We start from the raw sequence: 18,104 nt of genomic DNA on the forward strand, positions 1-18,104 counted from the left end.
GGAAAAAAGAGGTCTTCAGATGAATAGCTATTTAACAGAAATCAATTTGAAGCCCATCCATCAGTGGTCTTATTTCTGGAGAAGTCTTAGTAGTCAGAATGTCAGTCTTAGAATACTATTTCCCTTTCAGTCCTTTTTTCAACAAGGAAGATCAAAGCTCCAATCACAAAAAAAGAAAATGAGTTTTCTCTACGCCTTTTCCCATTTCCCAGTTCTTTGCTGTCCCCCCTACATGAGCTTGCTAAAGATCCTAGTCTAAGTTCACATCTAAAATAAAGAGGCTTGCAAGAGAAGCTCATGTAATCCCACTCCTTAAATATCACTAAGACATCTGAGATATTGTTTAGATCATGGACTCTTACTTTGACATGCCAGCATAGGTAGATGGACAGGCAAGCACATCAGATGTCACTGCTTGGCAGCTGATAAAAGTCAGTGGTGCTATAATACTAAGCACAGAGCCACTAGATTAGTCCGCGAGGGAAGGGGATGCCTCTTCCTTCCCTTTAGTAGTAGTTTTAACCCAGCTGGCTCTCTCTGGAACTCGGGTAAGTCAGTCCCTTCTTTATTCCTGCTTCAGGTTTTGGGTTTTGTTTTTGTTTTTTGTCCAAATCAGAACAGTATGTAAAAGGTGATCTTCAGATAAAAAGTTCAAAAGCCACAAGATCATAATGGCATTATACAAAGATTTGAAAAGAATGAGGCCTGTTCATTCCACTGAAACTATAAGGCATTAAAAAAAGTAGAAGGAAAGATAATTGTGTGTCATTATTTTTCAGTCATCAGTTTTCTTTGAAAAAAGGACACCTGGCCTAACTGTAACTGTGCAATGTCCTATTTTGAAGCTTCAAAATATCCTCAGTTTTCTGTTTAAGTTTGTGGTATATTAGAGATGGGGGGAAAGTTAAGATTTTTCTAAACAGGAGTGTTAATAGAACTTTATTCATAAAATCTCTGTAATTTATTTAACATTGTTTGGAATAAAATGATACTGTCATAAAACAGAAGGATTATAGAACTGACTGTTGAACAGTAACTACAAACACGAAGAAAAGCCTTCCAAAGTTATCTGCATGAACATCTGTACAAAATTTTTTTCAGACATGAAAATGAAATGTTTGAAAGAACATATTTTTAATTGAATTTTTTAAAAAAATAACAGTAATTGTTAACTATGTAAGCTGATATCAAAATGTACAAGACAGTTGACATTCTAAAAATACACATAAAGAAAAACAAGGAACTTTCTGGAAAATATCTACTGGCTATTTGTTTAACAGTTTATTCCTTGCTATTTGAAAGTAACCTGAATGATCTGTTGGCCCACAAAGGAATTTAAAATCAAACACTGGATTCAATTCTGCAATGGAGTAAACCCATAACTATAAAACTACTTGCCTTGAAATAGTCTCTTTTTTTAAGAGTATCTAATTAAAGCCTCCTTTTGGATGTTTTTCTCCAGTAATTTCAAGGCTTAATATACTTAATTACTAAAATGCACCCTAGTTGAATGTGCTTGTGTTCATAAACTCAAAATTAAGAAATGTATGACTTTTTACGTGCCTTTTTCAATAGAATCTTTCTCTTGACTGTTTAGTTGCATTTTTGTTCTTTCCTAAAACTGTTTAAACTCTAAACTATACATACAACCTGAGAATCAAGGTGATGGGTTTAGAAATTTTTCATTAAAAATGATACTTTATTCACGAGAGGAAATTAATCATAAGACTATGATTCAATTATGACAATTTGGTTAATTTTACTACCTAAAGGTTTGATTTATCATTACCTCAGTGTTGGTTTATACTATATGAAACAAACTAAACATATTCTGAACTAAATTACTTGATATTTTGAATAAAGACAGAATCAATGTTAAAACAATTTATGGGGCTGTCTTTTTGTGTAAAGTATATATATAGTCCTTCCCAGATTTACCATACTAATGGAAAAAATCATGTGAAAATATTTCTTTGAGGCTGATTTTAGGGGCAAATGATTCATCAAAGGAAAAATGGGGACCTACTGTCAAAGGTCAGGAGTGCCAGTGCAGAGTTAAGTAAGAGAAATGGCAGCCATCTTTTCTTGGAAAAGTATAGGCTAGCTTCAAAGCTGTCTTACTTCCTTCTGTACATCCCGTTTGCCACTTCAAAAGAAAAAATAATACAGGAATGAAAGCAATTTCAAAATTTAGTCTAAAATACATACTAAACACAAAAATAATTTAAAGGGAAACCAAATAATTAAGAGAACAGCAAGACCAATGACTAGATAATAAAATCAAAAAATAACAAAAACTACAAAGGGTTCTGGAATACAGTAACTTATATACATACAGAGAGATACATGAATGCAGTCACTCCTTAATTATCATCTAGTTTGGTACTATGGTCAATCGGGAATCAAAGGGAGAAAAAGAGGCAGTGAATTATAAGGTAAAATGAAATCCACTCACGGTTGACAACAGTGAAGTACAGATGTTTGCTGTACTTTGTGAAACTGTAAAAGGATGAAGGAGCAAATATGGACAGTAATGTTCTTTAGAAAAGAAGCACGCTGCTCGCCTTGATTGACCATGTCATTCATCACAGATCACCAAGACGTGAATTAATGGTGCATCAGAAGAGCTGTTCATTGGTACTGATGAGCAATGGGAAGAATTCAAACTGAATAGAAGCTAATATATTTAACTGCTAATAATTTAAAATCAGTAACTCTCTGTGGCTAATGAAACTGCAGGCTTTGGTCAAAAGCTAAACATGAAATAAAATTATCACACTGAGCAACATCACAAATTTTCTTTTCATAAACAAACACCTGGCAAACTCAAAATCAAAACTTTTCCTACATCTTGAAGCCCCCAGGTGTGCTTGAAGAATCACCCAGAGGTAAGCAAACACTAATGAATTATTTTTTCTTATTCTCAAGTGGAAGTCATTTGTGCAAAGACAACACATAAAGGAATGGAAAGTCTATGAGCCAGAAAAGTTCCACCTTGAGATGACTTTGAAAGCACATAAGCTTTAAGAGAAAAAAAAAAGCACATAAACTCCTAAAGATCTTAAACAGTACCATTTTTATGCAAATACTGTAACTGAATCACTTTCTTCTTTTGAAGGAACAATATTCTTCAAGAGAAGGCCACTCCATCAAAGCCAGGAGCACTGTATTCCCAGGATCTCAACAAGGAGGCACAGACCAAGGTCGCTTCTGATTCACTGCAACCTTCTGTAATTCCAGGCTTGCAGACCCAGATTCAGGACCCCACCCCTTCAGGAGCAAGTCATTACAATAATAAGTTGCCTTCAACTTCCATAAACCAGCTAAACATGTTTAACTACGAACGTCCAAAACACTTCATCCAATCCCAAAATCCATGTGGCTCCAGACTTCAGCCTCCCGGACCGGAAATCTCCAGCTACTCTAGCCAGACCAAACAGTCTTCCATTACCATCCAACCCCGCCAGTGCACAGAGCAAAGATATTCTGCCTCCTCAACTGTGAGCTCTCACATCACTATGTCCTCCTCTGCTTTCCCTGCTTCTCCTCAGCAGCTTACTGGCTCCAACCCAGGCCAAAGGGTTACAGCTACTTATAACCAGTCTCCAGCCAGCTTCCTCAGCTCCATATTACCATCACAGTCTGATTACAGCAGCAGTAAAATCCCTTCCACTGTGGACTCCAAGTAAGTGAGCTTTAAAAAAAAAAAAAATATATATATATATATATATATATATATAAAGAGAGAGAGAGAGTTAGATAGAACTGTGTATCCTGGGAGCTAGTATCTGGGGGGAGAAGAGGCATGGGTTATGTACGTCATTCCTCACTATCTAAAAAGTCAATGTGACCTCATGGTCTCATTCCGTATTTCTCCTGGAACATCTTGAACCAGGGTACTGGTAATAAGTCATCTGACCCATTCTCCAGTGTCCAGGTTGAGTTAAACCCAAATCACCTATTACTTCATATTATACAATTACTCACCTATTATTTTCCATCTTCAAAAAAAAAAAGTTCTAACATACCCAAGAACAGTGAACTATTTCCCCAGCTTTAAGTTCCTCATGCTGTAAATTTGATCACTCTGGTTCTAAGCTTAGCTGAGGTGAACACCTGTCTGCTCTTCTTCAGATAGGATTTCCTCTCACATAAGCAGAGGCTATTAAGTTTCTTCTCAGTTTTAGTCTTTTCTTACTATCCATCTTCCCCTCTGATCCTGAATATCCACTTGGCTAAAAAGAAAATATGGGATTCAGACACTAAAGTATGTGAATTTTCCCAATGATCGGAAAAAAAAGGCTTGAATAGATAAAGGTTCGTGACCTTAAAGTTTCGAAGATCATTAAAACCACACTTTGTTCAAACTGGTCGGACCAATCTAAATACAGGGAAGAATACCTGCAGACTTATGCAAGCATGTACTATTTCCACAGCCCTAAAACTGTCCAAGGAGAAACTGATATGAAGAAGGACATAGTGGTTGTGCTTTTTTTAAAACATGAACTAAATACTTTGTGCTTATGCAAACTTTGGGCTATCAGTTTTCCTATTCCTCAGCTGGCTAGAACATCAAGAGAATTAAATCAGAAGCATCTGAAAAACTGATGGAATATGTTTTGTTGGTTACAGGCTTATCAACAGATAAGCTGTAATTCTTGCTAATTTCTCTCAGTTTTCTCTAGAGGCTAATTTTTCAAGAGATTCCAATTGTTAGTGATCTAACCACAGCAAATCTACTTGCAAAGAAAAATTTTCAATATTTTTAAAAATAAAAACCAAGAAAGCCAAACACATTTGTTAGAATCCTGTAGATACTAGGTAGAACCATCTGAAATGGCTGATAAAAATTTTGACCTACAAAAAGGTATTCTCACAGGTTTGGCCTAATAATTTTAAAAGATGCCTTCAGGAATTAAGAGCTCTCTCCTCCTCTTCCATCCCAAATTTCCATTATACCCATTATCACACATTGTAGATTTTTCTTAGTTACATTTTACCCAGATAATCTTTTTCCATCTAGCTTTCAATTATTTCTAAATTTCCTGTATAAGCATATTTAAATCTCAAATAACCTTTTCTGACTACTATATTCTTCTTAGTAAAGTCTTTAATCCTATTCCAAATTCCTGTCCAGAAAAGAAGGCCATCAAATAAATACCAGCGAGCCATGACCATGCACTTAGTTCCGTGCATAGAACTAAAGACAGGAAAAAAGGATGAAATGGAGAGGATGAGAAATAAAGCACAGAAGGACCCCAAACTAGAGATCAGAGATCCAGCTTTAGCTGTTCCATTTTCAGCAATCATAGATAACTCTTTTAATCTTCCCACAGCCACTTGATACCCATGCAGTGTCCAGCTGCACAGGGTGGAAAGCTCTGGCCCTTTGAACATTTGTGCACAACTCCCTCATTGTTATGATGGGCTTAAGTTTGCCCTGTCTTCCAAAATAATTCCTTGGATTCTGACCTAGAGAAGCTTGAAAGCTTTAGTTAGCTTTTCATCAGTAAGGAACCCTTAAGCAAACGTTTCATACATTTGCTTGAACCAACAGACTGGAAATTTAGAGGAATTCTTTAAGTACTCCTTTCAAAAAGCTTGCTGTGTGACATTCAGCATGACTACCTTACCTGCTAGGTGATTCAGTATGTTGATCTATAACGAAAGTAAGGATTTGGGTGATTAATGTTAGGGGGAGAAAACCCTATAAGGCACCATGCAAGTATAACGTTAGTTTCTAATTATGAACAGATAGCAAGTCCTAACCCTTAAACCATGTTAAGATGGTAATAACTCAGGTATTCAGTGAACAAAGTGACTGAAGTTACATAAATACATATAAGTCATTCTCAGCCTTGGTTTTAACAGTCCTTTAGGATTTCTCAGACATATTACACTATAATATGACAGTTTGACAAAATTATTATTTAATGTTAATTCACTTTACCAAACACATGTAACTTTTTTAAAAAATGGCAGGCTAGCTCAAAAGAAAAAAAAGGAAAAAAAAAAACCCAGGCAGACTATTCTAACTTCATACATTTGAAGAAATAGCAGATCTATAAAACCAAAGGAATTTTAACACTTTGACCTGGGAATTCAATCTTAAAACAAAATCACCTTACTATTTACTTAAACATTTTGTTTGGCTATTTACTTCACTGAACAAATCAGACTTTTGTTGAGGATTGATAATAGGCAATCCTGAATATCTGGAATACAACAAGGGAAAACGTATATATTCAACTTTCAATAGAGTATCTTGAATACAATGAAAAATATTCATTCATTGAACTAATAGTATCACCTCACTATTTTGAAAGCTTTGGGTTAGTAGATATAAATAATACAACAGTGAGTAATAAAACATCTTTCTTCCCCTCAGTATATTTACAATCTAGAGATTACTAACCAAGTCCCCAGTCTGCAAAAATTAAAATTCTGGCTCCACTCAGAGGAAATATATTTCCCCTTAGCTTACAAGTTCTTTTAATGATCCTTGAGAATTTTTGAACAGGAACATACCGGAGAACAGACCAAGGCTTCCTCATCTGGATATCTGGAGAATGTTTATTATGATAATGGCAAAATATTCAGAGGGCAGTGGCCCATTTTCCCACATAATATAATATCTATTATACTAAATGGGTATAAGCTAGCACCTGCAGCACCCTAAGTAAATAAACTAGGTAAAATATGAACAAACTCTGTTAAAAGCATGAGCTACCTAACAGATCTAAAAATACAGGACTCCCTAAACACCACCCCTGCCCTCTATCAGAATGAGCAGGGAAACTCTGAGAGGTGCAAGGACGTCTTAGAATATAATTTAGGACTGGAATTTGAAATAAGGATTTAAACCAAGCTATTCAAATGCCATTCAAACTTGTTTTTTTCTAGACTTCCTTTTTTCTCAGTTTACATTTCTTTCTCCTTCCTCCTCTAATCATCTTTCTCTAAAAATCATTTTAGCAACATTAAAGAAACTATTACTTTAAGAAGTTGTTATATAGTGCCATACTTGGATATCTAGAATATGAAATTAATAGGAAGTAGAAATTAAAGCCAGAGATTATATAAACTGTAAATTCAATTCAATGCAAGAGAATATTCACTGAACACCAGTAGTCATGCTGGTAAATGTTTAACGATCAGCTCTGGAAGGTGGTAATTGTGGTACTAACCAAGTTCCCTAGTGTATATATTCCCACCAATCAATTTCAGACTTTCAACATGAGATCACAGTGAGTTGGGAAGAGACACTAAAAATCATTTTCTTAAGCCCATATGAGTCAGCTCCAGTACACTAATGCTTACTATCTACCCATAAATCAAACTTAGGAAATTCAACTGGAATATTGGAAGAGCCCTCACGTTGCCACTTACCGGACTCACTCTCACTTCTTTAGGGAAGATCGTCAGGGAAAAACATTCTTCTTATGTCTAATCTAAATTGCTCCTCCTGCTACTTAATTTTCATTTGCAAAGACAAAAAGAAAAGAAAAAAACAGCTGGTAACCATTCCTATAAAATTCTTCTTGACTGTTATTAAGGCAATTGGTATTTTAATAACACCAGCAATACTAAGTGGTAAATTCAACCTACCTAAAGGTGACTGACAAAAAGATGCCAATTCTATTTTACCACTTCTTAAAGATTTTTTTTAATCTTTTTTTCTTTTTAAAGCTATCAACAACCCTCAGTAGGCCAACCTGTAAATGTTAAGTCATACCAAAATGCAAATGCTAAGCTCACACCAAGGACTCCTGACCACGAAATACAAGGATCAAAAGAAGCTCTTATTCAAGATTTGGAGAGAAAACTAAAATGCAAGGACAGCCTTCTTCACAATGGAAACCAAGTAAGCAAGATGTCTATTTTGTATAAAAAGACAGTAGAACTATAAAATCTTATCTCAGTAAGAGAGTTGTTTCTGTCTCACAGAGCTATGCCCATATAATCAGCAAGGGATAGGATTATCTAAGAAGAGGGAATATTTGGATCCTATTCTGTATTTCTCTGCATGAAATCCCTTCTAGGAGTTCAGTAGTAAAAAATGAAGCAAATGGGAAAAAAAAAAAGAAACAACCTGAATGATTTAATTCAAATTTTGTTTTAAGCGTTGCCCTTCCATAAAAACATCTGATGACCAAATAACTAATGAGAAATACTGTCAACCTGACTTCTTCATGTACTTTGGTATATACTACTGATGGAAAACAGCTACATTTCTTATTTTACACATTGTATTATTAGTCACTGATATCTGAAACAGTACTGCTATGTGCCTTTAATCCACTATTGGATTGGCCAAAAAATTTGTTCGGACTTTTTTTTTTTTTTTTTTTTTTTTTTTAATTTTTTTATTAGTTGGAGGCTAATCACTTCACAACATTTCAGTGGGTTTTGTCATACATTGATATGAATCAGCCATAGATTTACACTTATTCCCCATCCCGATCCCCCCTCCCACCTCCCTCTCCACCCGATTCCTCTGGGTCTTCCCAGTGCACCAGGCCGGAGCACTTGTCTCATGCATCCCACCTGGGCTGGTGATCTGTTTCACCATAGATAGTATACATGCTGTTCTTTTGAAACATCCCACCCTCACCTTCTCCCACAGAGTTCAAAAGTCTGTTCTGTATTTCTGTGTCTCTTTTTCTGTTTTGCATATAGGGTTATCGTTACCATCTTTCTAAATTCCATATATATGGGTTAGTATGCTGTAATGTTCTTTATCTTTCTGGCTTACTTCACTCTGTATAATGGGCTCTAGTTTCATCCATCTCATTAGGACTGGTTGGACTTTTTGAAAGAAAAAAAAAGACATGAGTTTGAGTAAACTCAGGAAGATAGTGAAGGACAGAGAAGCCTGGTGTGCTGTAGTTCATGGGATCGCAAAGCATCAGACATGACTTAGCAACTGAACAACAACAAAGCTTGTCTTTCCTAGAAAACAGAGATGAATATTTACAGATGAAGGAAGTGGAAATGCTTTGAATGAAAGAAAATGCTTTCTTAAAAATATAGTATCTATCATTCAATAGGCATAATCATGTTTCTTTGTTATAATTCTTGGTGGTTTTAAGGCAAAATCATATAAACAACTTTTATTAAATCTCATTACTATCTCCTTTATGATTCTTTCTTTAAAGCGGCTAACGTATGAGGAGAAGATGGCTCGCAGATTGCTAGGACCACAGAATGCAGCTGCTGTGTTTCAAGGTCAAAATGACAGTGAGGCACAAGATTCAGCACAGGTAAATTAAACTAATCTTTATCTAACTGGAGCACTTTTCTTTCATGTGATTTTTAGATTTATGTTTTTCTAAATATTTATAAATAGCATTTGAAGCAAAAGTCAATTATTTCCATGCTGCATTAGATATAAAAAAGGACAGGCCATAACTAGTTGAATACATACACAAAAATTTTTTAACTTTACCCTATTTTCTGGTGGTTCTAATATCTCCATATGAAATGTTACAAAGTCAAAACACCAGAAGGCTAATGGTGTCACTTTTCATCTGGACATTTAGGGGTCAGTTAGACCTAGGACTCTCCCTACAACGTCTACATGGACAGAAAAATTATGAGTTGTAAATCTTTAACAGGACGGAAGTTAAAACTCTAAAGAAAGTAATTGCAACCTTTTCTCATAAGCTGTTTATCATTTCAAAGTTTTAAAATAAACTCGTGAACTAATGAAACATCTAATTCCTTTGACATGTTCCATGTATTTTGAAATGCTTATTAAAAACAAAACAGACAACAAAAACTTTATGAATAATGGCTCCAGGACTAACAAAAGCATCCTTTCCAAGAAGGGATTAACTTTATGGAGAACATAAAGTGAATATTCCACAGGCATGTTCCTGACCAATTTTATTTTAACAAGTTAACCTCAAAGAGAAGTGTACCACTGGAGAGGCAAAATGAACAGCTATTGCTTCCTGTCTTCCTTCTGTAGTTATCTCTTAGTCCTTCCTAAAAAGTCCACAGAAACTGGGAGCAAAAGGGATGAAACCAGGCATTCAAGAATTCCAACCTCCTAAAAAGCATCCTTCTAAAGTATAAGAGGAAAATAAGCTTGTTTCTATTAAATGTGACTCTGTGTTAATCACTCAGTTGTGTCCCACTCTTTGCAACCCTATGGACTGTAGCCCACCAGGCTCCTTTGTCCATGGAATTCTCCAGGCAAGAACACTGGAGTGGGTAGCCATTCCCTTCTCCAGGGGATCTTCCCAACTTAGGGATCGAACCCCACGTTGCAGGTAGACTATTCACACAGGAGATCCAGGTTCAATCCCTAGATCAGGATGATCTCCTGGAGAAGGGAATGGCTACCCATTCTAGTATTCTTGCCTGGAGAATTCCATGGACGGAGGAGCCTGGTGGGTTACAGTCTATGGGGTCACAAAGAGTCAGACAGGACTGAGTAACTAACACTCCCCTTTTTCACCACGTGTGACTAGACTACTAAACAGGATAGAGTGCGGTCTTTCCAGCACAGCAAGTAACCAGGGCCTGAGGACAGAACTTAAAGCTCTCCCAGCTACTGAACACTTCACATGTTCACTTATTCAACTAATTCATATGAACCATCTACTGTGTGCTGGGCTCTGGAGTTGGAATAGGAGATTAAAGCAAGAATAAGACCTAAATATATCTCTATAAGAAGAAGTAACTCAAAGTAACATTATATTGATGATGTTACTCAAAATAACATTATATTACAAATTCAATGTATGATTTCAAGGGCAAGGATGTATTGTTTTTCTCATCAGTTCTTCAAAAACTTTAAAATGAAGATGATAATACCAAGAAAAGAGATAGCAGCAAAATATATTATGAAATCAGAAAAGAAAAATCTTACACTTCAAACAGTCTACTTAAATTATACAAAATGTCATCAAACTATGGGGTTGGCCAAAAAGTTCATTTGTGTTTTCCCTAAGATGTCATGAAAAAACCTGAATGAACTTTTTGGCCAATGCAATACATATAACCAAAAATATCATACCTATGAATACAAATCTATATACATATTCAAACCACTACAGGAAAAAGTAAAAAACTTAATTTGGATATTATGATTTTAAGTAGATTTTTTTTTACCAAAAAATTCATTGATTGCTCTTTTTTATATTTGATTTATTTTTAATTGGAGAATTGCTTTACAATATTGTGTTGGTTTCTGCCATACTGACTGTTCTTTTGACATTTTGCTTAGAGAAACTCAAAGCCTCACCAACAATTATTGCAGAGTTATAAGAATTTTGCTTTAGAATGACAAAATACAAACAAAATTAAAGTTCATCCCAAATAAATTACCTGTATTTATTTGCTATGTTGCTATACAGATGTTTTTCATATGTCCAGGTAAGGACTATATTTTCTACTTCTTTGTGTCTCTCACTATACCAAGCACAATGAAATATGAGAAACAGGCACACAATACCTTACCAATTAATTATAATATTCATCAATTCCTGATTTCATCCTCAAATATGAATAACTTTCTGGTGCTCAGATATAAATCCTAAAAGATAGTTGCTTAAATTAAATACATCCTTATTAAGCAGGAAGTAATATTGTTTTCCAAAGGCTATTCATAGCTCTGCAGATAGCTTCCAGAGTGTCCATCAAGATTTTGTGCCCTGAGCTAAAAAGAAAAGTATTTTCCAGTCTAATACGTGTTTATTGTTGTTCGTGCCACTTAAGAGTAGTAGGCATAATACCCTGTTATCTACTGCCAACACAAGTGACTTCATGACTATTACTGTTTTACCAAAAGACACTCTGTACTATGTGCTCCCATTTCAAATACACCAGGGGGATTCATCATCCTTTGACATAAAAAATAGTCATTTGAAAAATGAACCACCATCAATTCAAAGTTTAGTTAATTTTCATAAACCATATCTATTGAATAGTCTTAATTCTATAGAGATTTCTTGCTAGAATACTGGAAGGTTAATATACCATATTTTAAATGCTTAACAGCTAAATATATAGAACTATCTATGACAATACAAACACAACCACAACAGAAATGTTCCTTTCAACTACAGCTACTAAATTCTGCTTAATTTCAAGCTACCAGTGGCATGTTAACATTATCACTTTGTTTTAATTTCAAGCAGCACAATATAGAACATGCACGACTGCAAGTTCCTACATCACAAGTAAGGTAAAAAAATGTTTTTAATTTTAAAGAAGTATGTATTTTGCTACCTAAAACATGTTCATATTTTTAAAATGTAATATTTACAAAATCCTCAAGTTTCTTACAAACCTTTTATAAAAAACAGTGTCACCAGAGGGGATAGCGGGTTGGTGGGTGGATAAATTAGGAGTTTAGGATAACATATACACACTTCTAGGTACAAAACAGATAAACAAAAAGGACCTATTGTACAGCAATAGGGAACTATATTCAATGTCTTGTAATAACCTATAATGGAAAAGAATCTGAAAAATATATATCTGTATATAACTGAATCACTTTGCTATACACCTCAAGCTAACACAACACTGTAAATTAACTATGCTTAGATGGTAAAGAAACTGCCCACAGTGTGAGAGACCCAAGTTCAATCCCTGGGTTGGGAAGATCCCCTGGAGAAGGGAATGGCAATCCATTCCAGTATTCTTGTCTGGAGAATCCCATGGACAGAGGAGACAGGCGAGCTACAGTCCATGGGATCATAGAGTCAGACACAACTGAGCAACTAATACACACAATAAAAAAGTATGGCTATAAAAAAGAAAATAATGTTTATACTGCTTTGGAACCAATAGAGAAAAACAATGTGAATTTTCTAACATCCAAGATGACGATAAAAAATTTTACCTGTTAATTATCACAACTGTCTCAGAGGAAAATTTTTAAATGCCTTGGTCAAATAAGCCAGGACCATGTTTCCAGAGTAAACTTTATCATAATGAAAACCCAATCCTAATTATACAATCATTGCATGTGACTAGAATTGTCCATGCATTTTAATAGATTAGCTTCTTCATCAATTCATGGCACTGAAAAAAAGAAACAAAGATGTATCATTTGTACCAGATGTTTCTAAATTGCTACCATTTCTAATAGTCATCAAATATGCCACAGATAAATACAGCTCTGCAGCCTCTCTCCATTGTTACTACACTATCAGATCAAACAGCATAGCCTCTGGGGTTTCAAATGTGATGGCTAAATTATATTTGCATGAAAGAAAGAGCAATGACAATTCTTCTGCATAGTGATTATTAAAATGTTTTTGTAGAAGCAGATCATCTTCAAGGGGAGATGTGAATGATCAGGATGCAATCCAGGAGAAATTTTACCCACCTCGTTTCATTCAAGTGCCAGAGAACATGACAGTTGAAGAAGGAAGATTCTGCAGAATGGACTTCAAAGTAAGAAAAAAGTTCAAAAATATTGAAGAAAAATTAACAATGGGATACTAGGTTTTGAAAAATGTCTCCTCCTCTTCATAACTTTCTACACAGCCTGACAAGTAGCATGTGTGTATGTGTGTGTGTTAGTCACTCAATCATGTCTGACTCTTTGCCACCCCATGGACTATAACCATCAAGTTCCTCTGTCCATGGAATTCTCCAGGCAAGAATACTAGAGTGGGTAGCCATTTCCTTCTCCAGGGGATCTTCCTGACGCAGGAATCGAACCTGAGTCTCCAGCATTGCAGGCAGATTTTTTACCGTCTAAGCCACCAAGGAAGCCCAAGTAGTGTGTATAGTGGGTAAGAACACTATACAGAAGTTTACCTGGGTTAGAATCCTGGCCCTGCCATTTTCCAGCTGTGTAACCTGAGACAAATCATTTAACATCACTACCCTTTTGTTTTCCCTGTAAAACGGGAATAAAATTTGTACCAATGTCATAAAGCTATTTGAAGATAAACTGAGTAAATAGGTATAAGGTACTTACAATAGTGCCAAACACCTAATACCCTATATAAGTGAAGTTTTCATAACAATAGGATTTCCTAAGTAAAATGCCTCTTCAAGAAATTCAAGCTGCCCTGCCCTCTCTTGGCCTAGAAGAATTCTTCAGGCTAAAATAACTTATTAGAAAGGCCTACATTTTTATTAACATCATTTTGGAGAACTTTTTCTTCATAAAATATTTTTCCAGATTCCTTATGAGTGAAATTCAGTGTACACATTTGATTGTTAAGGCTTATATGAAAACACTTAACAAAATGTCATTCATACACCAGAACTATAGCTCAAGAACACTCTGTTTTGGAAAGGTTATTAATTAGATTAGCAAGATTCATATATATGTGTCTCTAGGACTTCATCTGCACTTGCCATTAGCCAGAAAAGCCATATGACTTCCATATTCCTTGTGGAAACCAATATAACATAAATTAATGTCCTTAATATAGTAATTAAGAGATCTTAAGGAGCCTGAGGTTGTATATGAAAGAGCTAGATGTGGTCTGAGATAGTCTAAAAATAATATATTAATTTCAAGGGTTATCATTTTTACTATTTTGCTAAAAATTATTGAAAGAAAATACCTTATAAGATTGTACTTTGCATTTTTAATCACAAACCCACTCAGGTACTAAATTGTTAAAATTCATAAGTGGACAAAGGGGTTCCAGTGGTCTGTAATTTAAAATTCTGTCGTCTTGCATTTCCCTCTCCAGGTGAGTGGACTACCAGCTCCTGATGTGTCATGGTATCTGAATGGACGACCAGTTCAATCGGATGATTTTCACAAAATGATAGTGTCTGAGAAGGGTTTTCATTCACTCATCTTTGAAGTGGTCAGAGCTTCAGATGCAGGGGCTTATGCATGTGTTGCCAAGAACAGAGCAGGAGAAGCCACCTTTACTGTGCAGCTGGAAGTCCTAGGTAAGCTTTCAAAGAGATACCAAAGAGCTCCTTAAAAACATGTCAAATCAAAAAAGAAACTGTTGAAAAAGACTTTACATTTAAGGTTAATGTCTACACTACAGAATCTAGTAGAATATCAATTTTTATGTAAAAGTTACAGTGGGCAGAGGTTGAGGGAAACTCAAAGAAACTACAATGACAAATCTACCACTAAAGCTTTTCTGGAAGAGAAATAAGGTAACATTTCAGACAGACCAAAGAAGGTAGTATACTTCAGTTACATTTTTAGACATACAGTATTTGTAGATTAAACATTAAAATGAAAAATTTTAAGCTAATCATTTTTCTGGTGTATAGTCTAAAATAATCTGATTCACATTTTCACAGGTTGTTATAATCACACATAGCTTAAAATTAAAGAGTAAATGTTAACTTTTAGCCTTAGGCTATGCATTTTTAACCAGAAAGTAGTCTTTAATTATGACAAAAATATGCTGACTTGCTTTAGAAAACAAGTAGAATAAAACTCATGTCTCAAACTTGTTTTTAGTAGTTTTCTGTGTCCTGTTTTAAAATATTACTATTTAACTGCTTTAAATATATCACATTTGTAATGACTTAAGACATCCTACATCAGAGATATTTTGCTGTAATTCACTGTTTATTATATAAAAGCTTGATCAAGCTAAAGGATGGGCAATCCTGAATTTGTATTCTACCCAGATGAATGAAAATGCTGTAAGATTATTCTATGATATAATAAGGGACCTCAGACTAAGGGAAAAACTAGTGATCTGGGAATTTTAAACACACACAAACCACACACAGAATTCAAGGGATTACACTTAGGGCAAAACCTTTCTATGCCAATAGCTCCAAAAATACTATAATGTTAGAGCTGAAAAAGACTTCAGCTGGCATTCATCCAATCTCCTCATTTCTCCTTCAGAAAAGCTAGGGTTATAGCATTTAGTACCAATTACTCTTTTCCCTCAGGTATTTGAAGAAAAGTAAAGACATAGTAATTACTGGCATTTGTATATTATTTTATAGTTTACAAAGTGCTTCTTCATTCATAACCGCAACTGATCCTCACATAATTTTGTTCGGTGTGGGCACAGCAGTCACTATTACTTGGATATCACTTTATAATAAATAAAATTTAGTCTCAGAGAAGCTAAACAAAAATTTCCCCAATGTGCATGGCTGGTGGGGCAAACAGAATTTGGACCCAAGTTGTTGGCTCTCTTTCCACCACTCAGTCTGTCTCCCTATAGGTAAGATGATGACAACATAACTTAAATTCTTCAAATGAAACATGATTATAAAGTCAATTCATCATTATATTACTGTTTTAGAATTATAAATAGTAATACAATATACAACAGTACTGCATATTATTTTAACTGAAGTTGAAACATAAAACCTTCCATTCCTGTTGTTAGTACTTTCTAAAACTTTTATATCAGCATACAGACTTCATAATACTTTGGTTTGACTTAATATTTTTATAATATTTCAAATACATGAATTTTTTATTAATATGTAGCAAAAGAACATAGAAGAGCACCAATGTTCATCTACAAACCACAGAGTAAAAAAGTTTTTGAGGGAGAATCAGTGAAGCTAGAATGCCAAATCTCGGCTATACCTCCACCAAAGCTTTTCTGGAAAAGAAATAATGAAATGGTACAATTCAACACTGATCGAATAAGGTAGGATAAGTATTTTGAGAGTTAACTATAGAGTACTTGGGTGAATCCAGTTATCCTTTGAAATGAATTATAAATGGCATGCATTTGTGACCTCAATTTGTCTAATTTTAAAAACATATGTAAATGAAACTAACATACTATTGTAAATCAACTATACTTCAACTTTTTAAAAAATATATAGAAATATGATAAGCCTCACTAAGCTAGATTCCACTAATCAGAAATTTAGCAGTTAAAGTAGGCTAGGATTTACCTTTTTACTAACAATAAAAGATGACTCAAGGAAATAGATGATACAAACAAGATTAGGGGGATGTTTAATTCAACAAAAGCAGCAGTTATGCAATGACTAACTACAGACTCAGAATTTCCAAATGCTTTTTTTTCTTCTTACTAGTCTGACTCTGTAGGTCAGAGACATCATAAGTAAATTCTCACAGAAAAACTAATTCCTTTACTTTTCAACTTGTAATTATCTTTTCCAGTTTATATCATGATAACTCTGGAAGAGTTACTTTATTGATAAAAGATGTAAACAAGAAAGATGCTGGATGGTATACTGTGTCTGCAGTTAATGAAGCTGGAGTGACCACATGTAACACAAGATTAGATGTTACAGGTATGTCACGCTCTTACAAAGTGCTATGTCAAGTGTTAAAAAGAACTTAACTGAGATTTAGTAAGAAACACAAATTCCAGCATAGTATAAAATCTGAAGGATTCTTCTCATACATAGTCAGTTTTCTGTTTTTTCTTTTCCTGTCTGATAACGACTACCTAGTGCAACCATTGTGTTTAGAACAAGTTTTCTAAATTAACTTTTATTTGATCTATTTCAGCCCGTCCAAACCAAACTCTTCCAGCTCCTAAACAGTTACGTGTCCGACCAACTTTCAGCAAATATTTAGCACTTAACGGGAAAGGTCTGAATGTGAAACAAGCTTTTAACCCTGAAGGAGAGTTTCAGCGGCTGGCAGCTCAATCTGGACTCTATGAAAGTGAAGAACTTTAACCTCTCTACCAACATTGGAAAACACAACAACTACACTATCAATAATATATTCAATTAAATTTTTGAAATAAATCCATAGCTGTATTAACAGATTATGGCTTTAATTAGGTAACACAACTAATATATATTTATAATACATTTATCCTTTGATTCCTGCACATTCTATTTACCTCTCTGGTTTGTGAAGCCTACAGAAAATCTGGATTTATAATTGTAGAAGATCTTTAACAAATGTGCGATTTTAACATTTAAGTCATACACACACCTACAGTTTATAAATTAATATCAACATTTTAAACACATCTAATGCTTAATAAGATTTACTGATACTGCTTTCTAAATACTGTTTTATCTGTTTTTTTCTGATGGGAATACTAACATGGTATAGATTATCTGAGTGTTCCTTAGTTTTATGTCAAAACAGAATAAAATTTCAAATATTTAAAACAGACTGTCTCCTCTTCATAAAAGTCTAGATCTTTAAGATAAAACTACTGGTTTGTGACACT

At 34.6% G+C, this 18,104-nt stretch overlaps 1 protein-coding gene across 4 annotated transcripts; it reads left to right on the forward strand.

The window, feature by feature from the left end:
• Positions 1-364: 364 nt before the first annotated feature.
• Positions 365-18,044, forward strand: MYOT (myotilin). 4 transcript variants are annotated; one of them, XM_043912850.1, is made up of 10 exons: positions 365-548; positions 3,119-3,685; positions 7,690-7,864; positions 9,159-9,263; positions 12,147-12,196; positions 13,284-13,416; positions 14,679-14,886; positions 16,418-16,583; positions 17,069-17,202; positions 17,423-18,044. In XM_043912850.1, the coding sequence occupies exons 2-10, from the start codon at positions 3,330-3,332 to the stop codon at positions 17,593-17,595; spliced, it is 1,500 nt and encodes a 499-aa protein (XP_043768785.1). In that variant the 5' UTR covers positions 365-548; positions 3,119-3,329; the 3' UTR covers positions 17,596-18,044. The 4 variants fall into 4 exon arrangements, with proteins under 4 accessions (XP_043768785.1, XP_043768787.1, XP_043768786.1 ...); XM_043912852.1 differs by having other exon boundaries at positions 12,150-12,196; XM_043912851.1 differs by having other exon boundaries at positions 425-548; positions 3,241-3,685.
• The last annotated feature ends 60 nt before the right edge of the window (positions 18,045-18,104 follow it).

Source organism: Cervus elaphus, chromosome 9 (genome assembly GCF_910594005.1).
Source record: "Cervus elaphus chromosome 9, mCerEla1.1, whole genome shotgun sequence".
In the NCBI taxonomy this organism is placed as follows: Eukaryota; Metazoa; Chordata; class Mammalia; order Artiodactyla; family Cervidae; genus Cervus; species Cervus elaphus.